The 23,511-nt window shown below is 45.8% G+C and overlaps 1 protein-coding gene across 1 annotated transcript; it reads left to right on the top strand.

Annotated features, from left to right (window-relative positions):
- The first annotated feature begins 489 nt into the window (after positions 1 to 489).
- On the top strand, positions 490 to 22,162 carry DLST (dihydrolipoamide S-succinyltransferase). Its single transcript, XM_070416582.1, has 15 exons — positions 490 to 614; positions 1,173 to 1,206; positions 3,933 to 3,981; positions 6,865 to 6,920; positions 7,085 to 7,159; positions 7,377 to 7,432; positions 8,257 to 8,368; positions 10,274 to 10,429; positions 11,500 to 11,573; positions 12,419 to 12,516; positions 16,693 to 16,823; positions 18,358 to 18,431; positions 18,737 to 18,820; positions 19,467 to 19,634; positions 20,575 to 22,162. Exons 1-15 carry the CDS (start codon positions 552 to 554, stop codon positions 20,707 to 20,709), a joined length of 1,365 nt encoding a protein of 454 aa, XP_070272683.1. The 5' UTR covers positions 490 to 551; the 3' UTR covers positions 20,710 to 22,162.
- Positions 22,163 to 23,511: the final 1,349 nt, after the last annotated feature.

Here is a 23,511-nt window from a genome sequence, read left to right as displayed (position 1 = left end):
GGTTCCTCGGAGTCTGTTTCTTTGCTCCGGGCTTAGGGAGGCAGGGAGGTGACTAGACTATTGCTTTTTAAATTACATTTGAGGAACCGGAGGCTCAGCGAGGCCATGCCACCTGCCCAAGGCCAAACAAGTGTCAGATCAGGCAGGCGAGGCGCCAAGACCCGCGTTCAAAGTCCGCGCCCGCCTTCTGCTCTCGGCCGGTGGGTCTGGCGGGGAGAGAGGCGCGGTGCCCGCGGGACCAGCAGAGAAGGGCGCCCCGCTCGGAGCCAGGGACGCGGGGAGGTCGGGAGGGGCGGGAGCTCGAGGAATCCCGGGTCGCTGGACCGTCGCAGGCGCCCTCGGGAGGACCGGCCGGCCGGCGGGCAGCGCCGCCCCCAGCTGGGTCACCCGGCGGCACTCGGGCTGCCCCGCGCCGCGCCCCCGGCCGCCAGTGGTTCGTTCCGCTCCCCCCTCCGCGCGCGGTGCCCCGGCCCGCCCCGCTTCCGGTGGCTGCCGGGCCCTATATCCGGTGTCCGCCCGCCCTCCGCTCCGCCGCCACTACCGCTGCCGCGATGCTGTCCCGGTCCCGTTGCGTGTCCCGGGCCTTCAGCCGCTCGCTCTCGGCCTTCCAGAAGGTACGGTCCGGCCGGGGCGGGGCGGCGGCGGCGCGAAACCCACCGCGGGGCCGGCGGGCTGCCGCGGGGCAGAGGCGGGCGCGCCGGCCAGGCCGGGCACCAAGGGCACCGGGACGCAGAGGCCGCGGGCTGGGTGGCCCGGGGTCGTCCGGCGGAGCCCGGGGCCCCTCGCCTTCCCGAGGCGGCGGCGCCCCGGCCCCGGCCGCCCCCCGCCCTCCGGCCGGGCTGAGGAGGGGTCTAGCGCCGCGCCCGCCCGCCCCGGCCGGAGACTCCGAGTTGGGGAGGGAGGCGCCGCCGCGAGTCCCCGGCGGGGTCCTGGGGCCCGTCCTTCTCTCCCGCTCCAGGCGGGGGTCCCCCCTCCCGCCGGGGAGCTGCGATGGCGGGCTGGGCCGGCGCGCTGACCGGGGCCGGGAGCCGGGGCTGTGGCATCTCCCCCCGGGAGTCCCGAGCGGCACCTGTCACCTGCGCCGGGAGAGCCTGGAGTCCGTTCTTAGGAGAATGAGCCGTTTCTCCCCCCTTCCATCTGGGTGACGCCGGCAATGTCTTCTTTCTCCACAGGGGAGCTGCCCTCTCGGGAGACGCTCCCTGCCCGGTAAGTCCTGCCCTTGCCGTCGCCTGAAACGTTCTGCTCCCGGGCAGAGGCGGCGGCGAGGAAACCGGGCTGCCTGTGTTTCTCCCCATAACGTGCAGACAGACAGCAGGGAAGCCAAATGCCGCTTAGTAACGACAGCTGTCACTCACTCGTTTAGTCCGTGGCTACTAAGTCTCCACTGTGCCAGGCACGAGCGAGGCCCCCCCTCGGGCACAGCAGTGGGACATGCCTGCCTTCCTGGAGCTTACAGTCGGGTGGGAAAGGAAGTGTAGATTGCTAAGCAAATGAAGGTGGGCAGAAGAGTCCTCTTTAAATATATATTTTAAAATTGATTTCAGAGAGGAAGGGAGAAGGAGAGAGAGAGATTGGCTGCCTCCTTCACGCCCCTCATTGGATCGAGCCCACAACCTGGGCATGTGCCCTTGACCGGAATCGAACCCGGGACCCTTCAGTCCACAGGCCGACGCTCTATCCACCAAGCAAAACCCGCGAGGACAAGAGTCCTCTTTCATAGGTGGCATTAAGGCTGTTACCCAGAGGCTGTGACCGAAACCAGCCCAGTGCAGAGTAGGAGAAGGGAAGGGAAACGCATGTACAAAGTCCCCGAGGAAGGAAAGAGCTTAGCCGTGCTTGGGAACTGGAAAAAAAATAAAGGTGATTTGGCCAGAGCCTTCTGGTTAAGGGAGAGAGTGGCATGAGATAGAAGATGGTATGGTGTGGAGACTACTGGAAGGAACTTAGATTTTATCCCAGTATTTGTTTATAATCCTGGAATAAGTATTTGCTGAATGAGTCGAGCTTGTTGTGGGCTTTCTGTGTGCCAAGCAGTGTTCTGAGTGCTTTCTGTGCATCGTTCAGTTAATCATTAAGAAACAGTACGAGGAGTATTCTCTATTTCACACACATAGAACCCAAGGCTAAGAGGTTAAATGCTTTGACCAAGGTCACTCAGTCTACTATTGGTCAAGCCTGACTCCTCATGTACTCAACAGGTTATTTGAGTTCTTACTACTGTTCTAGGTGATGAAATACAGATGGTCTCTCCCCTCGAGGATCTTCTGTGCTAGCTGGAGAAACAGCATGTATACATTTATGCACACATAAGGATGTACTTACATTGTGATTACTGTGAAAGGGAAGCGCAGGGTGTAAGGAGAGGGTGGGATGAGGTAGCCCAGCTTGGGAAGGTGGGGAGTGCTGTGGGAATGTTAGTTAAGGCTTCCCCAAAGAAGTAACATTTAAGCCAAGCCTTGAAGAGTACATAGTTATCCAAGAGAACTATATTCCAAGTAAAATAAATTGCTTGTGTACAGGTTTTCAGGCAGGAAGAGACTTGACTAGTCACAGAAATGGAAAGGAAGCATGCCTGGCTGGAAAGAGCCTTGGCCTTGGGGCTTTACCTTGGGGCTAGCAGCTTCACCTCCGGAAGCCCCACTTATAAAATGGGAATAGTGGCAGATGGTGCTTCTACTTCAGGGAATGGTGAGACAGGAGAATCAAAATGAGGTCATTATGTGAAAGCTTTTTATAAACCCTACAAGTGAAACTTGCTGTAGGCTGAACTCTAAATTGGATTCAGGGTTCTAAAAATCAGCATGGAGTGCTGGCTGTTCTAGCTCAAAACATGCTAGCATACTTGGGATTTGTGCTGTAGAGTCATTGGCTGTGGACATAGGTGACTTACTTGACTCTGAAACCCAAGGGGTGTCTGTGCAGAGGTGAGCACGAGAGAGAGATTTCTCATTTGGTGTCTCCCGAACCCTGGTTCAGAAAGGATTCTTAATAGATTGGAGAAACGAAAGCACATATTCAGGTGAGGCAGCTATAGTACTTAGTTCAGCTCGGGAAATGCAGTGATCTGTGAGAAGGACGGTGGGCAGAAAGGACTCCCACCTGTTGTGTGTTACCAGACTAGAAGACCTCAGGAAGAGACAGTAAACTGAAAAGGAGGGATAATTATTTGCTGAGTACTAGGACCAGCTGCAGACCCTGTGCCTAAAGTAACCCTGTCTTTGCTACTAGGGTTTACCGGTGGTCGGCAAACTGCGGCTCGAGAGCCACATGTGGCTCTTTGGCCCCTTGAGTGTGGCTCTTCACAAAATACCGACTTCTGCGCATGGGCCACGAAGTTTCAATCGCACTGTACGTGTGCGCCCGCACATGGTATTTTGTGGAAGAGCCACACTCAAGGGGCCAAAGAGCCACAGTTTGCCGACCGCTGGTAGGCAATAGGACTTCCAGCTCATTGCATTTTTAAGTAACCAGGGAAACAGAAACCCAGACCAAACATCCCCACTGCTTCTCAGATTAGGCTGTGTGTGGTTACAGGATAAACCATTGTGTGTCTTTTCTCAAGCTTCAGTTGTATTTGAAGACTTGGGGAGTAGAGACAGTTTATTTGGAAAACATAATAGGGATAATAAAAATTTATGGATTTTAAGGTAAATAAGATAAAACTACTTCAGGCTATGCCCTTAAAATTCTCCCCTTTCCTGCTCAGGCACATACCCACTGTCAACCCCATACACCTGCTGCTCTCTGCTATTATGGTTATTTTGGTGGAAAGTTTGAGAATCAGGACTCTGTGTGTTAAAGATTATATTGTTGCCTGTAGTTGATACTACTCTTTCTCAGAGTTAGAGGGTGAACGGACTTCTTTTTCATTCCCAACAGGTATCCTGTATAAGATAAGAGTTGTTGGTTAAGAGTTGTTTTGTTTCTTGCAGGAGTCTCCTTATGTCAGGGACCAGGTTACCCTGACAGGAGGACGATCGCGTAAGTATCACTGGGGAGTACAGTTATGTGGCCATAGGGCACTTAAGATATCACTTATAAATTCGACCATTTGCTTTCTTCAGTGGTTTCCAGGGCTCGAATTCTAGAATTAGGTTGAGTCCCTAGACCTAACCTGGATGTTAATTTATGATGTGTGATGTTCCTTGAGCTTCAGCCCCACGTCCAGTGCTGGACCAGGAGTGTGCCTGTCCTAAGGTGCTTAGATTATAATGAAACTGGAGTTGGAATCCTCTTTTTATGGCTAATAGATATAGAAGGGTGCTCCTAAATAGTATTCTGGTTGGATACAAGTGCAGCTCAAGGGCTGGAGGTTACATTTATTGTGAAGGTTGAGAGGATCCTCTTGATGTAGCATAGCTATTTATTTTAGAAACAGTAAAAGCAAAAGACTAGTCTGTTGAGTCCTGGGACTTTGACTAGTTTGGAGGGAATGTTATTGCATAATGCAAAGTTTGGACAAAGGCCACCCATGTGTGTTTCAGGTTAACTTCTGCTTATGAATGTTGCTTAATGTTACTTTCCCTTCCAAGTATTTTCAAGGTGGTGGTAAGAGGATGCTCTCTAATTACGTAGTAAACAGCTATCAAGCTACTTTTACTGCAGGGAAATCTTCAAAATGAAAAGTCAGCAGATTAGTTCCTTCTTCACTGTGCATCTCAATGGGATTTTTAAAAATAAAATGATGTGTTATTTTTAGAGGGCAATTTGGCATTCATAAGTCTGAACCGTGTCTACCTTTTGATCTAGCAATTCCATTTCTAGGAATCTATACTAAAGAAATCCTGGTGTCCCCAGATTTCTCTCAAATGGCCAAACAACAGAGATTGGTTAAGCATGTTCACACTATGATAAGTGAAAAAAAAAAAAGCAGTTTATAAAATGATTCCATTTTCTTCTGTCTTGTATAATCCCATTGTAAATGTTCTTTTTGTTATTTCCAAATATTCTACAGTGAACGTCTAATACTTTTATAATTAAGTTAGATTCAAAATGTGCTACTCATCTGCAATTTCTATGAAAATTGGAGCAACCACAAACCTACATGCAATAAATATAACAAATAACTATTTGAAAGTAAATTATTTTTTAGAACCTTAAACTTTGAGGGGTTAGATTACACATTAGATTAGGCTATCACCTGAATCTAATAACTTTTGTGTTGTGTATTTAAAAAATATATTTTTTTATTTATTTCAGAGAGGAAGGGAGAGAGGGGGAGAGAGATAGAAACATCAATAATGAGCGAGAATCATTGATTGGCTGCCTCCTGCTGGCCCCACACTGGGGATCGAGCCCACAACCCAGGCATATGCCCCAACTAGGAATCTAATCATGACCTTCTGATTCATAGGTTTACCCTCAACCACTGAGCCATGCTGTCCGGGCTGTGATGTGTATTTTTTCTGTGAATAACTTTGATTTTTTAAAAATATTTTTATTGATTTCAGAGATGAAGGGAGAGAGAGAGAGAGAGGGAGAGATAGATACATCAATGATGAGAGAGAATCTCCAATGGGCTGCCTCCTGCACACCCCACACCTGGGAACTGAGCCCACAACCCAGGCATGTGCCCCGACTGGGAATCGAACCATGACCTCCTGGTTCATAGGCCAATGCTCAAACCATGGTCACGCCGACTGGGCTACCCACTTTATTTTTAAAATCTTTTATTGTAAAACTATTTTTGGCTTTATATTTTTATTTAATAGGTTATACATGTACATGGTTCAAAAGTAAAGTGTCTATGAGAAGACTTTATTCTTGTCCTCCAGTGCCACCAAGTTCCTCTTCCCAGAGACAGCCAGTGCTCCAGGTTCTTGCATGTACTCACAGAGCAGTCTCTGCATTACCCATTGGTTCTTGCCCAGGATCATGTACTTATACATGGTTATAAACTGTATACAGAACGCTTTGTGGTCTGTATTTTGTTATAACTTACATTTTCCCCCTTGGTTTAATGTAGATTTTATTTTGACTTTATAAAGGTTAAAAATACCAAAGTGCAACTTAAATCTGTTTTACTTTCCTATTACAAAGGTGTTTGGTATAGAATAGTCAAAAAGTCCTGAAATGCACAAAGTGAAAGTCCCCCTCAGTCTGAAGCAGTCTCCCAAAATGAGTATGTTTGTAACAGATAACCATAGATACCATATACATATATCTATGCCTCTCACTCTCCAGAGGTAACCACTGTTAACACTTTCAGGCATACAAGGTGGTAGCATTCTCTGGTTTACATTATTTAAAGTTAGTGTCATATCAAGAAATTCCTTGGTCTTTTGAGGTTCTGCTTTAATGAGTCCATATGAGGAGACACCATATGAGGTTTTTGGGGGTTTTTTTTTGGTGCATGGGGGAATAACCTTATTTTACTTCCAAGTTAACTGTCTCAACTAGCTGCTTTATCTAATCTAAATCTGCAGTCCTATGGACAGAAATTCATTATATTTGGCACAATGGCAGTATCACAAGGGCATGAAATTGATCTTACTTGGATTTGGTTAAGGAAAAAAAACCTGATCAGAAAGATAAGTCCTTTTGGTGAGTGTGCAAAGGACCAAGATGCTTATCTTTTTCTTCAAAGAACCAAATGTAAGTCTGTTTTGTAAGAGAATTTCACTGCAGCATAGGGTCCTGGACTCACACAATGAGCTCACTACTTAGGGCACTCAAGGCATCCCATCCAGGCTCGGTTCTAGACCTGCCAAGTAAGAATCTCGGGATGAGGCCTAGGCAAGTTCCCCCAGGTGACACTGAGGCACCCTGGGTCAAGAATCATTGATTTAAAGGGAAGGTGATCCATGGTGCCTAAAATGTGAGTGGTTCACTGGCCAAAGGAGTTTACTTTTGTTTCTTTTCTAGCATTAACAATAGTAGTGTCTTCAGTGTTCGCTTCTTCAGAACTACGGCTGTGTGCAGTGAGTACCTGCCTTCAGCTCCCTGCCTTGGGAATGGAGTTTTAATGGGAAGAAAACAATTGTCTGAGTTTAATTGAAGGAAAAAAACATATGGATTATGTGTGATTTTCTTTCTTTCTTTCTTTCTTTCTTTCTTTCTTTTTTTTTTTTTGCTCTTTTCCTAGAGGATGATGTGATTACAGTAAAAACCCCAGCATTCGCAGAATCTGTCACAGAAGGGGATGTCAGGTGGGAGAAAGGTAAGATTAGTGCCCTCTCACTTAAATTGAAATACTTCCTAAAAGTCTTATCTCCCCCACCCCCAATGATAATCAGTAGAACCTATGGCCCCACCCTTTTCTTTACATGTGGCCTGCTTTATCCTGGCCCTGTAGGAAAGGGGTCTTATATCTGCAAAAGGGTATTTTGTGGCTACTGGAGGCCTTCCTGACAGGTAGCCTTTGACTATTTTTTCAGCTGTTGGAGACACAGTTGCAGAAGATGAAGTGGTTTGTGAGATTGAAACTGACAAGGTAGGCTTGTCCTATATTAGTGCCAATTTGTTTAAGGTCTCTCCTTGGTTTCTTAACTTAATGAAAGAAACAGGGCTTTAACTGTTGTTTAAAGATCATCTTTAACTGATTCTAAGCACAGTTGTAAAAATGTTGGAATAGCTCATTAAAAAAGAAAAAAAAAAGGTTTAATTTTAGATTGTTCTAGGTCAGTGATTTTCAACCTTTTCCATCTCATAGCACACATAAACTAATTACTAAAATTCTGTGGCACACCAAAAAAAGTATTATATTTTTGCCACTCTGACAAAAAGATAGGTATAATTTTATTCATTCACGCTGGATGACTGCTATTGTGTTGTCTGTTGTCATTTTTTAAAAATTGAAAAATTAAGGGAAAAGAGGTCAGTGCCCCTGACTAAATAGTCAGGTATTGCATATTTTAAAAATTCTTGGGGCACACCAGTGCGCTTCAGCATACGGGTTGAAAATCGCCTTTCTAGGTGCATGTACTATGTACTTTAGTAATAGTTTTGTAGCTCTTTGTGCCTGTGTGTAAGACCCTGCACAATTTGTTGCCACTTCTTTTTCAAGTATCACCTGGAAACTTATGAACTGAATGCTGCTTTAATGTTTCTGAGAAAGGACATAAAGAGTGAAGAGTGAATCTTCACAGTAGCATTGACTTGTCATACTCTCATCCCGAAAGCGTTGTGTTGGCATTTTTTTATGCATGGTCTTGTATATCTGTGTTGCAACTCTTTCTTGTAACTCATATTTGAGATTCTGTACAATTATTTTTCTAATGCTGAGTAAAAATTTGTCCATCTGTCTTCCTTTTCCAGACATCCGTGCAGGTTCCATCACCAGCAAACGGCGTTATTGAAGCTCTTTTGGTACCTGATGGGGGAAAAGTAGAAGGAGGCACTCCTCTTTTCACACTCAGGAAAACTGGCGGTAAAGAAGTTCCCCTAGTTGTCCAGGCCTTCAGTGTTGCCCTGGGAATTGGGGCTGAGCGTAATGTACTAATTCCTTGGTACCTCAGGCAATTTGGCATTCCAGCTGCCCTTAGTTGAGGGAATAGAGGGGGGTGTTATTTATATAATGTGAACTTTAAATGTCAAGTTTTAGAAGAAAATGGTATTAAAATAAACCTCATAGCCCCTAGCTGGTTTGGCTCAGTGGGTAGAGCATCGGCCTGCGGACTAAAGGGTCCCAGGTTCGATTCTGGTCAAGGGCACATGCCTGGGTTGCAGGCTCGATCCCCAGTAGGGGGCATGCAAGAGGCAGCTGATTGGTGATTCTCTCTCATCATTGATGTTTCTATTTCTCTATCCCTCTCCCTTCCTCTCTAAAATCAATAAAAAAATGTTTTTAAATAAATAAACCTCATAGTATTCTGTTCTTTCCATGTATGTTTCTTATGCTGGACCTTTTCTTAAAAATATGATAGAAATCAAGAAGGTTCTGAAGACAGGGATTTTTTTCCCCCCTCAACCCTGCCATCAGAAGCACATGGAGGCTTTAAAAATAATACAAATGCCTAGACTCCATGGTCCAGGGATTCTGGTATATTAAACCTGAGGTTACAAGATCTTGGTCGTCTGTCATAGTTTTTCGTGTGTGTGTGTGTAGTTTTTAATGCTCTCCAAGTGATTCTGATACACAGCCAGAGCTGAGAGCTACTGTTCTAAAGTGAGAAGTGAGAAAAAGCAATGTTTCATGGTGTCTGTTATGGAGAATTCAGTGCAATATTTTTATATCTGTTCCCATAACATTTGTAGGGAGGGTTGGTATTTCTCTTGAGAATAAATGAGAAGTAAGCAAATGAATTTGTACTGGACCTTACAGTCAGTATTAGAGAACAGAACAGAAAATAACTTTTTTAAAAATATATATATTCTATTGATTTTTTTTTACAGAGAGGAAAGGAGAGGGATAGAGAGTTAGAAACATTGATGAGAGAGAAACATCGATCAGCTGCCTCCTGCACACCCCCTAATGGGGATGTGCCCGCAACCGAGGTACATGCCCTTGACCAGAATCGAACCTGGGATCCTTCAGTCCGTAGGCTGACACTCTATCCACTGAGCCAAACCGATCAGGGCGAAAATAACTTTTTTCCTAATTCTCAGTTAAATGCTATATACTAAAGTTTCTTTCTCATTGTTAAAATATATAGCAGAGAGATGGTAGATTGCATCGTTGAGATTGGTCAGGGCAGTATAGAAGCCCAGAATGGAAAGAAAGTTCAGTAGAAGGCTAGTGAAGAAGATTGATTTTTCAGTTGAAGAATTCCTTCTTTTGATCATTTATTCCTTTAAAAAAATAGTTCTAATTTAAATATAAAACCAAATATAATGTCCAGATGGGTAAGATCAAAATAAACATCTAATTTAACCTTGTGAGTTTATTACTTGACCATCTCATTGTCTTATAAGCATCATCCAAATGAAATGCTTTGAACTCTTAAGTCTAAATGAACACTTGATTATTTAAACTTTTGTTTTTTTGGTGTATGGGACAATGCTCCAACCAATGGAGCCACACTGACAGGACTTAAACTTTTGTTTTTTAATAGTTAACTATATTCTTCCATATGTGATGATCAGTAGATATTTGTGAAATTAGGGAGGCAGCTGAATTCAGTAGGTCTTATGTAGGATCTAGAAGCCCTGGAGAATAGAAGAATGGTGCCTATATCATTATATGTAACTTATAGTGCCTTGCATATATAGCGAATATCTAGTAAGCACTTGTTAATTGATTGGAGATAGAAATTTTGCTGCTAAATTCTTCTTATATTGGTGATTTGCTTGCTTTCCATTCCAGACAGTGGCATCTGTTTTTCTTGTTTTCCAGCTGCTCCTGCTAAGGCCAAGCCAGCTGAAGCCCCTGCTGCCGAAGCCCCAAAGGCAGAACCGGTAGCATCGGCAGCTCCTCCTCCTCCTGCAGCATCCATACCCACTCAGATGCCACCAGTGCCCTCACCCTCACAACCCTCTGCTAGCAAACCAGGTAAGCCTTCACTCCCGTGTGTGTGTGTGTGTGTGTGTGTGTGTGTGTGTGTTTAATATGTATTTTTATTGACTTCAGAGAGGAAGGAGAGGGGGAGAGAAATAGAAACATCAATGTTGAAAGAGAATCATTGATTGGCTGCTTCCTGCATGCCCCCTACCAGGGATAGAGTCCAAAACCTGGGCATGGGCCTTGACTGGGAATTGAACCACAACCTCTTGATTCATAGGTCGAAGCTCATCCATTGAGCCACACTGGCAGGGCTCCCATGTGTCTTTTTTCTCACAGGGCAAAGTCTAAGACTAATCATGCCTCTGAACAGGCTCTGTTGGCTACTCTGTAGAAAGAACTGTAGACTTTGTATCAGAACACCTGGGTTTGCATTCCAGCTTTCTGTTTACAGCTGTGTGGCTTTTGGCTACTTAACTACTCTGAGCAGATTGTTCATTTGTGAAATGGGAATGGTACCAGTATACCTCAGAATATCTTTTGTTTTGTTTTGTTAGTCTTCACCACAGGATTTTTTTCTTTTTTCTTTTTTGAGAGAGTGGAAGGGAGAGAGACACAGCAATTGGTTGTCTCCTGCACGCACCCCAATCAGGGCAGAGGATCAAACCTGTAACCCAGGTAGGAGCCCTTGATTGGGAATCAAACCTGCGACCCTTTGGTGCATAGGCTGATGCTCTAACCAAATAGCAACACTGGCCAGGGCTACCCCAGAATATCTTTTTTTTTTTTTAGTATATTTTTATTGATTTCAGAGAGGAAGGGAGAAAGAGAGAGAGAAACATCAGTGATAGAGACTCATCAATTGGCTGCCTCCTGCACACCCCCCACTGGGGACTGAGCCCACAACCCGGGCATGTGCCCTTGACCAGAGTTGAACCCGGGACCCTTCAGTCCGCAGGCCGACGCTCTATCCACTGAGCCAAACGGGCTAGGGCTACCCCAGAATATCTTGACGATTAGGTGACTATACAGTATGAAAGCACTGGCACATACTCAGTAAATGTTTCATTTTCTGATGCAGCTGTCCCTACCCTACCCTCCCACCCCCACTTTCTTTTCAGTGTCTGCGGTAAAACCCACTGCTGCTCCAGTAGCTGAGCCAGGAGCTGGTAAAGGTCTGCGTACAGAACATCGGGTAAGCCCGAGGCAGAGGGCATGTTGAGATTAGTGGAGTGTGGGCACGGTAGTGCCTGCATTTGATTGGCTGGCTGCTTATTCTCTTGACCTTGACAGGGAAACTGAGTTTGGGAAGTGACTTGTTCATAGTCATGGACTGTCAAATGATAGGACTAGGACCTGAGAGAACACTTGTCCAGTGGTTTTTCCTAGTATGTTGTGCTACCACTGAATTGTCTTGGGTGAGTAAATTATTTGCAGGGATGGTAGCTTAGTATCGTGGGAGGGAAGAGTACATTAACACACTTCAGAGAGGTGGTTTAGTGAGCTCTATCCCTATACTTCCTGGATACCTAGCTGAGGCCTCACAGTAGCAGTAGCTATCAGGGGCAGACATAAAACCTCAAGGAAGTATGGTCAAGAGCGTGGGTTTCCCTGCCTGAGAGAATGCCTCCTAAAATACTATAGCCTCAAAAGTTAGTGCTTCAGAGTTTCCATTCCACAAGTAGCTATTCTCATGCAAGTCTTTAACACTAGAAATTGCCCTATCTGTAGTGATCCCTTGGCTGACTAGCCCTACACCACACCACACTCTTCCTTTCTATAAATTGGTTTTGTTTTTTAAATCAAACCATTTCCTGGGCCTCCATTTCTGGTCAAACTTTAAGTGAGTCTGAATAAGTAGTTTTTGTCTGTTTCCTTGTTCTTGCTCAGAAGAGCAAGGCCACAGGAAAGAGGAAGGCTGGCACTCTCGTTGTACTTAGATATTAATAGGCCTGGCCATCTACTCCCACAGGCCAAATGGGGAGTGCTTGATCCAAAGAGACCCAGGTTGTCAATACTTGGTCCCACTTTCACTTTCAGGAGAAAATGAACAGAATGCGGCTACGCATTGCTCAGCGTCTGAAGGAGGCCCAGAATACATGTGCAATGCTGACGACTTTCAATGAGATTGACATGAGGTGAGAGCTCTGTTCCTCTTATTTCCATACCCTTGTTCTTGGAGGACACTTGAACTTGCCCCAGTCCCCATTAGTGCTAATTCCAAAACTGACTGAGCAGGGAAGAGGTTCTTCCTGTTTTGTATTGCTTGTTGACTTAAACAGAGTGACCCACTGGTGTCATTCTCTCATCAACTGCTAATACTGCGCCTGCCTCCTCTTGACTTAAAAAACAGCTTTTCAGCCCTAACTGGTTTGACTCAGTGGTTAGAGCATCGGCCTGTGGACTGAAGGGTTCGGTCAAGGGGACATGCCTGGGTTGCGGGTTTGGTCCCCAGTAGAGGGCATGCAGGAGGTAGCCAATCAGTGATTCTCTCTCATCATTGATGTTTCTATTTCTCTCTCCCTCTCCCTTCCTCTCTGACATCAATAAAAATATATTTTAAAAACTTAGCTTTTCAGACTTTTATACTTAAATTTTGTGATTTCTGATAAATGAGACTGAAAATAGTCTTAAACTCTAATGACTAGTGTTGAGTTGCCAAGTAAAGATAGGGCCTACCCATTGGGATGGAGAACCACTTGACAGTGCCTGGAGCCAGGGTATCCCACCCTCCCAGAGACTGCGCCTCACACATGTTCCTGAGAGACTCAGAACTGTGCGGGTGAAAAGGCACAGGCTTGTATTATCTTTCCTCTTTCCCACCTTTGATAGTGAAATGGAAAGCAAGTTGTGTTTTGCCCTAGCCGGTTTGGCTCAGTGGATAGAGCGTCAGCCTGTGGACTGAAGGGTCCCGGATTCAATTCTGGTCAAGGGCATATACCCGGGTTGTGGGCTCGATCCCCAGTGGGGGGTGTGCAGGAGGCAGCTGATCAATGATTCTCATCATTGGTGCTTCTATCTCCCTCTCTTTTCCTCTCTGAAATCAATAAAAATATATTTGAAAAAAATAAATAAAGCAAGTGGTGTTTTCAAAGGAAAACCTCACAATATTAACTAAATTAAGGGACTAACTCAAATTAGCACACTGGGTCCTCAAATAAAGTTGTTTCATTCAACATAGTTTCATTATAATGTTAAAGAGGCTGTAGGAACTTAACTTTTGTTTATATTAATTAGCTTATGGTAAAAATGGTTTCTTTATATATCGTTTTGTTTAAAGTCATAGAACCTAGCAGTGATAATACCAATGCGGACTTACTGTACACACATTTCTGTAGTAAGCTAATTGTTAACTTGCCTATTTTCTGAAAAGACTTTGGTGTTTACAAGTACCAGCACTCTAGGGAAGAGAATGTAGTTAAATCTAACATTTTTTGACCACTTAACTGTGTATAAGATATTATATGTATTTGAGGAGGATACAAAGATGAGTGAAAAGAGCCCCTACCCTTCTAGAGCCTACTGTGTAGTGTGGGTAAACATAAAATAAGTATCCGAAGGGTACAAAGAGTGTGAAGTGGAAAAGAGAAAGATAACATTTGTTTTTGAGGTGGCGGAAGAGGTAGGGAGAGTAGGTCAGGAAAGGCTTCCTGGAGAAAAGAGAACAACCAGCATTTTAAAAATATATATGTTTTTATTGATATCAGAGAGGAAGGGGGAGGGAGGGAAGGAGGGACGGAGAGAGAGAGAGAGAGAGAGAGAGAGAGAGAGAGAGAGAGAAACATCAATGATGAGAGAGAATCACTGACCAGCTGCCTTCTGCACGGCCCCCACTGGGGATCGAGCCCTCAACCCAGGCATGCGCCCTTGACTGGAATTGAACCTGCAACCCTTCAGTCCACATGCCGACGCTCTATCCCACTAAGCCATGCTGGCTGGGGCCACTTTTTTATTTTTGTTAGTCTTCACCTGAGCATATTTTCCCATTTATTTTTAGAGAGAGTGAATGGGAGGGAGGGAGGGGGGGGGGGGGGAGAGAGAGAGAGAGAGAGAGAGAGAGAGATAAAGATGTGAGAGAGACACTTCGATTAGTTGTCTCCTGCACATGCAACCCAGGTACATGCCCTTGACTGGGAATCAAACCCGAGACCTTCGGTGCACTGAGCCACACTGGCCAGGACACAACTAGCATTTTGACACAGGTAACATTGTGGAGAAAGATTGTTCCAGACGATGTTAACAATGTGGACTTGACAGACAGGATAGCACAAAACACATTTGAGAAATTTGCTCTGAGGAATGTGTATGAGAAGGAATGGAATAACAGGGATACGAGTTTATATTTAATTCAGGGGTAAGTCATTGAGTCTTCAAGGCATTTCTTTGTTTCTTTTGGTCCTAAGTGTTTAGTCTACTTTTCATTAGGGAAAGTTGTTTTCCTTTGGAAGGGATCTGAAAAGTGTAGAGGAGGGGATGGTTTTTGAAAGTGTGCATTGTTTGCAGAGGAGGGCTCTGTGGCCTATTTCACTAGATATCATCCATTCTGTTGTGAAGCTTCTTAAAAAGATAGGATGTCATTCAAGCTAGAGATTTCTCTCCTGTCTATCGGATGTGGGGAAGAACCTTGACTAATAAATCACAAAGTCTGCAGCTTAGGTTTCAATGCATTAGGGCCAAATTGTGCACAAATTGAATTGGACTTTGAAATTCTACCCAATTTCTTAAGACAAAACATGTAAATATTTGTGGCCTTGAAAGATTCAGTTGGCTCAACAGCTTTGATTGGAAGGTAGGAATAATAGTTGAGTCTCCTTTTAGCAGCTAATCGAGGTGTCACTTAACAATGGCCTGGGGTCTCGCTGAAGTCAGTAATTTGGTTTAGATCGAGTGCCCTTTGGGTCTTGTGCTGATCAGCTAACCCATAAGGGGCCTTTCTGAGAAACCTTCTCCTCTCCCTGTTGTCCCAGCCTCTGCCTCCAAGGACAGAGCTCTGAAATAGAAACTACTTAATGACCAGACAATAGCATTGGGGCAGGTTTGAGAGCAGAGATGTTGATCACTTCTCTTTCCCTCTTCTGCAGCTCTTGTGTCTTGGGAACCAGTAATGTCTTTAGGGTGGTAATCCTAGCACTAAATAAGGTTAGACTCAGGAAAACAAACATTTAAACTCAATCAATCCTCCTAGGAAAACTTCCTTTTTGAAAAACAAAAGGTCTGAAAGGGTGAGTTAAAGTTATATCATCTTATCTTTCATGCTAATGTTGAATTAGGCCATTATAGGAAGAACTGAGCATTTGGGCCTGAAATAAAGTTAAATTCGATTTCCATCACAGAACTGTATTTCGATAAATACTGGGGTTTCTTCAGCAAAATGATGAGAAAGCCATTTTCCACTCATGGCAGTATGCACATGGTGTATATGTAGAAAACCAGGTCCCGAAGGAGCAAAGGCTGTTCTCGTAGAGACTTCTCAGAAGGCACTGCTGCTCACACTTGGGAAGCTTAGGCTCACACATGGCCACGTTCCTAAATACCAAGGAATCCACACCCATTAAACAGACCCTAAGGGCAAGAGCTGTGTCTTGATTATCGTTGTGTCCAGCATTGACCCACGCATGTAGTGGGGCACCTGTTGGAAGGAACAAGTGATGGAGCTGATAACTCTGGGAGATGAAGAATGAATCTAGTGACTTTGGCATCAGCTTAAAAGAACACTGGGTTATACCCTTCTGTATGACTGCTTTTGCTCACAGGGAGCCCATTTACCTGTGCAATTTTTGTTTGTTGGTTTGTTTTTGTCTTAATTAGGAGATAGGAGGCATGTCACAAGGAAGTTGTAATCAGGTTTGGTGGTTTTTTAAAAATAATTTTAATAAGAAAAAGAATACTGTTTATTTTGTGGATTTTATGTTTAAAAACATTTCCCTCCCCAGGGTAGGTAGCTCATGATTTTAGTGTAGCTAGAAATCACTTTCTCATCCAGGGCAAGGATATTGGTGTGCTGTGTGAGTTCTTGTCCATATTATCTTGTCACTGAAATCTCTGACTTATGGAGTATGAAGGAGCCTGTCGAGGGCTCAGCCCACCTTAAAGAAAGCTTGGACCTGATTCCTTTGTATCCAGGTTTTTTTGGTAAAGGAACAAGGAAGGTTATTGTGTTGACCTTTAGTGGACTATTTCAAAACTTGAACTTTACGGTACAGAGTGAAGGGGAAAAGCTTACTCAATCATGTACATGGAGTTGGAAACCAGTATGAAAGTCAGAATCAAGGCTTCACTTATAGTCAGTTTGCTTTGTAATGTGTTTTTTGCAGTAACATCCAGGATATGAGGGCCCGGCACAAAGATGCTTTTCTGAAGAAACATAACCTCAAACTGGGCTTCATGTCGGCATTTGTGAAGGCCTCAGCCTTTGCCTTGCAGGAACAGCCTGTTGTAAATGCAGGTGAGTTTGTGGTGGCCAGCATTGCAGAGGTCCTGGGAGGTATGTGTATGAACACAGAACTGCTCCAACAAACACAGACACAAGGGTGGGGGTCATCAGACCAAACTTTAAAAAATACATTTTTATTGATTTTAGAGAGGAAGGGAGAGGGAGAGAGAGATAGAAACATCAGTGATGAGAGAATCATTGATTGGCTGCCTCCTGCACGCCCCCTACTGGGGATCAAGGCTGCAACCTACACATGTGCCCTGACCCGGAATCGAACCATGACCTCCTTGATTCATAGGTCAATGCTCAACCATGGAGCCACACTGGCCAGGCAGACCAAACTTTTAATTTCATACCTGTGAAAACATGAGTGTGTTTCTTAGGGATTTCTTGGCTCACCTTCCTGAAATAGTATCATCATTACTTTGTCCCCATTAAATGGACAGAGTGATTTCTCTTCCCAGTGCATAGCTCGAAAGTTCTCAGCCAGCTCAGCTCTCCAGGCCCCTCATGTCAGGGTGGAAGCTCATGTCCTGTCTGGCACTCCTCACCTTCCCCAGGGCTCTGTTATCTTGGGGCCTGACTTCCACACTTGGCATAGGCTCCAGGGTGACCTTTGATTTCTGGTTGATGAGCCTCATTGGAAGATTGTGCTCGTTTTCTTTGTGTTATTCACCTACATCATTGAAATGTTGACCTATCAAGCAGTTCTTTCCCGTTGAGACACTTCTCTGTTCCCTGAAAGATTGGAGAAGTGACATTGACACTTTTGCAACCCTCAGCAAGGCCAAGGTTCCTAAAGACCTAGAAATAGAAGCCCTAGTCCCTTCCATCAAGTGATATGCCCTAGGTAGATAGGAGGGCTGTCTTTGTTTTACCCATATATTACCTCTTTGTTTCTTCAATTCTTCTTATGCTTCCTGATTGGTGCTCTCTGGTCGTCTGCCTGCCCATACATCTAGGCATTTCTGAGTTCTTGTGGCCTCTTTGTCATTTACATGCTTTTCCTGGTGTCTTTGTCTAACAATACAACATACACTTTTCTGCGGAAAAGATTCCCAAGCCTATTTTTTCATGAGCACTAGACCTAAATGTGCAGCTGCTGTTTGCTATCACTATTAAAGCCAGACCACCCTGCTTCCTCCTGAATCTCCTAGAAGAGTCTTCCGTCCTGCCTTGTCCCCTTTTCGAGTTGACAGCAGACGGGCAAAACCTAGCAGTTCTCAGCTAAGGGAAGGCTTGTTCACAGGAACTAAATGCATACTTACCGTACGTGAGCCAGTGGACTGAGGCCATGCGAGGGCTGCCAAAGAATTGGTGCCCTATGCTCAGGCTGTCGGGCTCAGTGAGGGCATTGGGAGATGTTACGATTGGTTAGTATGGGAGTGAGAGGAGTTTGCCACTGGTAATGCAGTGCTTTTTTTCATACTGATTGGTCAGCTCACACTGTACCAGGCACTGTGGATTGTTACTCTATTAATGCAAATATTACCTCATCAGCCTAGGCCTCAGGAGTTGTATGTGACACGTGTTTTCTCTCTTGCAGTGATTGACGATACAACCAAAGAGGTGGTCTATAGGGATTATATTGACATCAGTGTTGCGGTGGCCACCCCACGGGTATGTTGGGACAGGAGATGGGGGTTCTCGTCTTAGATTCTCACCTTTATTTGTGTGAAGAAGCAGACAGCTAGGCACAGATCATGTCTGTAATTCTGTCTTTTTAGAAGGGAATTAATAAAAGAGTAACCTATTTTTGAACATACCACATTCTTTTAATGTTAAGCCTAAATATTTTAGACTGTGTTAATCAAATTGAGTAATTAGATATTCTGGGAAGGGGAGACCATTGACTTGAATCAGGGAGTTATAACTGTACAGGGTGCTATTAATTTGCAACTGAAAACGCTTTTCACTTTCATCAGGGCCTGGTGGTTCCCGTCATCAGGAACGTGGAAACAATGAATTATGCAGATATTGAGCGAACCATATTTGAACTGGGAGAGAAGGTAAAGTAGAACGCAGCATGTGTTTCAGCTGCAGGGCAGGGCAGGGCAGGGAAGCAGCCCGGGGAAGGCAGGGCTTGCCAGTGAGCAATGCTCGGAGAGCTGAAGCCTCACGTTGTTCCGTAAGAGTGCATAGCCTCTCACCCACTAGAGCTGAAGTGCAGACATTGGGCAGAGCTTAGCATGCTCTCGTGACTGAAGATCTCATCAAGTGAACCTGCTGGAACAGGAAAGGACCTGAAGGCCTTGTGTCTGTCCTTTGGTGGAGCATCTCAGCTGAAAAACTTCCTTTGTAAAGAAATATATATTTTTATTGATTTCAGAGGAAGGAAGAGGCGGAGAGAGAGAGAGAGAGAGAGAGAGAGAGAAACATCAATGATGAGAGAGACTCATTCTGCCTCCTGTATGCCCCACACTGGGGATAGAGCCTGCAACTGGGTATATGCCCAGACCAGGAATCGAACCATGACTTCCTGGTTCATAGGTCTACGCTCAACCGCTGAGCCACACTGGCTGGGCTCAGTTGAACAACTTTCATGTTACAGCTGGGTCTTGCCATGTTGACCTCAGATATGAGCCTTCTGGACTTCCTTTAGGTGAAGAAAGCTCATCTGACCTTAAATTGCAATGATGTAATCTCTGTTTTTAGGCCCGGAAGAATGAACTCGCCATTGAAGATATGGATGGTGGTACTTTCACCATTAGCAATGGAGGTGTTTTCGGCTCCCTCTTTGGAACACCCATTATCAACCCCCCTCAGTCTGCCATCCTAGGCATGCACGCCATCTTTGATAGGCCAGTGGCTGTGGGAGGCAAGGTAAGAACCATCACTGTTCATGTCCTAGGAGCTAGGTGATGAGAAGGAAATCTTACTAAGTGCTAATTGTGAGATTCACTGTAATTTTAGGCTTAAGTTTCATCTCTTAGTTTCTAATTAAAGCTAAGGCACTGATTCTCATTGTGGTGTGTGGATCAGCATCATCTGGCAACTTACCAGAAATGCACAATCTTGGACCCCCTTTTGGACCTGTTGAAGCAGAACCTGCAGATGATTCTGGTGCAGTAAAGTTTGAGGACAGTTGAGCTAGGAAAGCTTGCTCCTTCATCTAGTACAGTCAGCCGGCTTCATTCTCTAGGTGCTGTAGATAGTGGGGATACAGTTGGGGACCTGGTCCTTGCCCAGGAAAAGGATAATGCAGAGCAGTCCGCGAGCTACTAAGTGTAGGGTAAGGCTTGGTTCTCTGGGGGTTCAGGGAAGGAAGTCCCAGGGTCTGGAGCTGGCCCCAAAAGACATGTCAGGAGGAAAACATTTTCTGGGACTGCATTTCAAACTTTCTTGGGTCACTAACTCCTTTGTGAGTCTGAAATCATAGATCTTCCCCCTCCCCCCCCCAACTCCCCCCTCAACTCCCCCCGAAAATGTGCTCACACACCCTACTTTACATACAATTTCAGAGAATTTGTGGACCCCAGGTTTAAATTTATAACCCTAAAGCCAGACTGAAAGGGAAACTTTTCCTTTAGAAAACGAATGAAGGGTAAAGTGTGTTTAAAAAGGCAGTTGTGCGGAGACTCCTGTTCTCTGTTTCAGAGTGGGGCAAGCAGGGGAGCTATGCACTGAGGATAAGGCTTGGTCTTCGGAAATATTGTATCTAGAGCAACACCAATAGGAAAGGCATAGAACTTCTCTCATTTCCCCACTTCCACGGGGCTTTTCTGCTACTGCAGACGAGTCTATAACCCTCCTCTCTCTGTAGGTGGAGGTGCGGCCCATGATGTTCGTGGCACTGACCTATGATCACCGGCTAATTGACGGCAGAGAGGCTGTGACTTTCCTCCGAAAAATCAAGGCAGCGGTAGAGGATCCCAGAATCCTCCTAATGGACCTTTAGGAGGAAGTCACACACCCAACACATTGACCACGCAGGAACTGAAAACCAGTCTTCTCTCTGCCCCACGTGGGTCCCGGGTTCGCCTGGCGACAGACAGGCACATGCTGTTGGCCTCAAGCAAGGAAGCCAGGGCACTATATAACCAGCAGTCGCAGGTCTTTCTTGGTGTTCCTACCAGCTCTCTCTCTCTCTCTCTCTCTCTCTCTCTCTCTCTCTCTCTCTGTACCCCTCTCAACACTCAAATATCTTATTTCCTTAGATTTGAGGGAGAGAAAGAGAGAGCCTTCACAGATGCTCATTAATATCCCTGCCTTTCTTCATTAACCCTCTGCCGAGATAATTTTGCTTCTCCCCCGTGCCAGTACACGATAGGGAAACCACTGGGGACCATGGGATTAAGTTTCAGTCTTTTGAAAGTGTGTTCTCCAGAGCTGCCTGGGAGGATTGTGCCTCCCACTCTCGGAGCAGCCTCTGCCCTGGCTGTGCACATTCTCACTTGATTCCACCTGTGTGGAGGTATTGACCACAGGCCAAGGTGCTGCTTTGCTGCTGAAATGCACCTTCCTTCTCAGCTGTCATTGACTTCAGGATGCCTCTACTACCTCTTCCAGGAAGCACAGGCCGGGGGACCTGGTAGGAGAGGTATTGGCAGTGTGGAGGGGAGAGGGCAGATTCCCCCTGAGGTCATAGCTATAAACAAGAGAACAGAAACCAGGCCTGCCCTCACATTCTCTGTCATAGCCTCACACCAGGAAAACCCATTTTGGCACAGCTCTGGTTGTGCCAACCTTTCTAGGTTGCTAGGAACCGTTCTAGCACATTGTTCTCATCTGGAGCCGATTCTAGTACATCAAGGCAGTGGAGGATGGACTGGAGCCTGGTAGAGATTGGGGGAGGGAGGCTTCCTGTGGACAGGCTCGGATTGACTTGAGCTTTTAAATTCCATTGGTATGAGCATGTGACTGAAGAGGCAGTTCTGTTCTTTCCTGATCATGGCCCTTGGGAAGTGGGGCTTTGGCTCCTCTGCAGAGCACGGGTCTGGGGCAGGGTGGACTGGTGGGAACCAGCCCCAAGATGCCAGTACACGGGGGAAGTGACCGATGTTTCCTCTGAGGTACTGCCTGATGGGTCTGGACACAGTCATTGGAATTCCTTGGAACATGGTTAAATGTACACGTCTTGTCATGAAAGCTACCAGGCTTCATTGCTTTAAATCCAACTGCATTCAGGCCTGAGGCTGCTGACACTGGACATGGGAGCCACTTACTTAGTGCAGAGTGCCCACTTGTATCTCAAAGAAGTAAGGCCTGGGGGACGGGTGGGGGGAAGGGATGGGAGCCAATACTGAGTGCCTGCAGCATCTGCTATGTCTTCACTATTCAGAACTCGTAACTGAAATATTTAAAGAAACTGATTTTAAATGCAAATTAAAGGGCAAAAGTTCTCAAGCAGAGTTCCTGTTTCTTCTGTGTTCATTTTGGTTACTGAGGTGGTGTAAGTCTCCAACACTGGTTATTGGCATTGAAAGCCACCTAAGGTCCCTTTGGTTACCCTGTGATATCTGAGTGTTAAAGTAAGTTAACACTGCACTGATTTGACAAACAATGGAGTGGGCTGTCTGCAGGCAGGGAAGCGCCCTGGCCTCCTTCCAGTTGACACCTCAAAGCCTGGCAAGCTGCGCTCTTGGGCAGAGACTGGTTCCCACCTTTGAGGCTCCTGCAAACACCAACACACTTCCCACCTTTGAGGCTCCTGCAAACACCAACACACTTCCCACCTTTGAGGCTCCTGCAAACACCAACACACTTGCATTATTTCTGGGACGGATACCAAGGTCAGTAAGAACCATGAGGGTCGATTACCTCCTGGGAGCAGTGGTCTGCAAGGGAGAGGGACAGTTAACCGAGACTGACTCCAGGTGACTGGCATGATGGTCTCCAGGCTTAAATATACCCGGTCTTTCCACACAGTCCGTGCCCTGCTGATCTTGCTTACAGTGGTGCCATCTCTGTATGAAGGTCTGCCCCAGGAACAGAGTGGCTCCCTGAGGGTAGAATTTGGGTTCAATGAAAGGAATTTTAGAATTTTCTATTAGGCCCAGGACCTGGTGCTAGCTTTCATTTCTCTAGTAAACCTATAAGGAGGTAGACTGTAAGCCCCATAAGGTCTGGGACTATAGGATTCTGGCTTAGAGCCTGGCACAGTGCCACATGTACAGTGTTTATTGCACAGATGGGGCCCAGAGGTTCCAGAAGCAACTTGGACTTGCAGCAGTGGTTGGAGGTGGTCTGGCCTGACTTAGGGAGTGTAGCAAAGGAAGAGTGGACAAGCTCCACTAGGCTCCCATCAGACCTTGTCATTAACCTCGTGTGTGTATGTGTGTGTGTGTGTGTGTGTGTCAGAGAGGAAGGGAGAGAGAGAGAGACATCAGTGATGATGAGAATCATTGATGGGCTGCCTCCTGCACACCCACTACTGGGGATCAAGCCTGCAACCAAGGCATGTGCCCTTGACTGGAATCGAACCCGGGAACCTTCAGTCTGCAGGCCGACGCTCTATCCACTGAGCAAAACCAGCTAAGGCGTCATTAACCTCTGAGTAGGAGCCACAGTCTGTCTCAAGGGGTCACTGAAGATTAAACTATCCCCCCCCCCCCACCCCCCCAGGCATCATGACCCTCTTCTAAGGCTTGTCTTTTATTTCCCATGAAGCCCAGTGCCCCTCTATGCCAGCACTCCCCCTTGGGCTCAATGCTGCTCTGCAGGGCACAGGCTGGCATGCGGGTGGGTCTACCACCAGCCC

This window comes from Myotis yumanensis, unplaced genomic scaffold (assembly GCF_028538775.1).
Source record: "Myotis yumanensis isolate MYYU_CA2020_CCGP unplaced genomic scaffold, mMyoYum1.0.hap1 SCAF_1, whole genome shotgun sequence".
NCBI lineage: Eukaryota > Metazoa > Chordata > Mammalia > Chiroptera > Vespertilionidae > Myotis > Myotis yumanensis.
This window is presented reverse-complemented; position numbering and strand designations above follow the sequence as displayed.

Excerpts from the sequence above, each read along its gene's own strand:
- DLST (XM_070416582.1), top strand. The coding sequence starts at position 552 with ATGCTGTCCCGGTCCCGTTGCGTGTCCCGGGCCTTCAGCCGCTCGCTC. Across the intron at positions 12,517-16,692 it reads TTCAATGAGATTGACATGAG|TAACATCCAGGATATGAGGG; the intron begins GTGAGAGCTCTG and ends TGTTTTTTGCAG. Across the intron at positions 18,432-18,736 it reads TTGCGGTGGCCACCCCACGG|GGCCTGGTGGTTCCCGTCAT; the intron begins GTATGTTGGGAC and ends CACTTTCATCAG.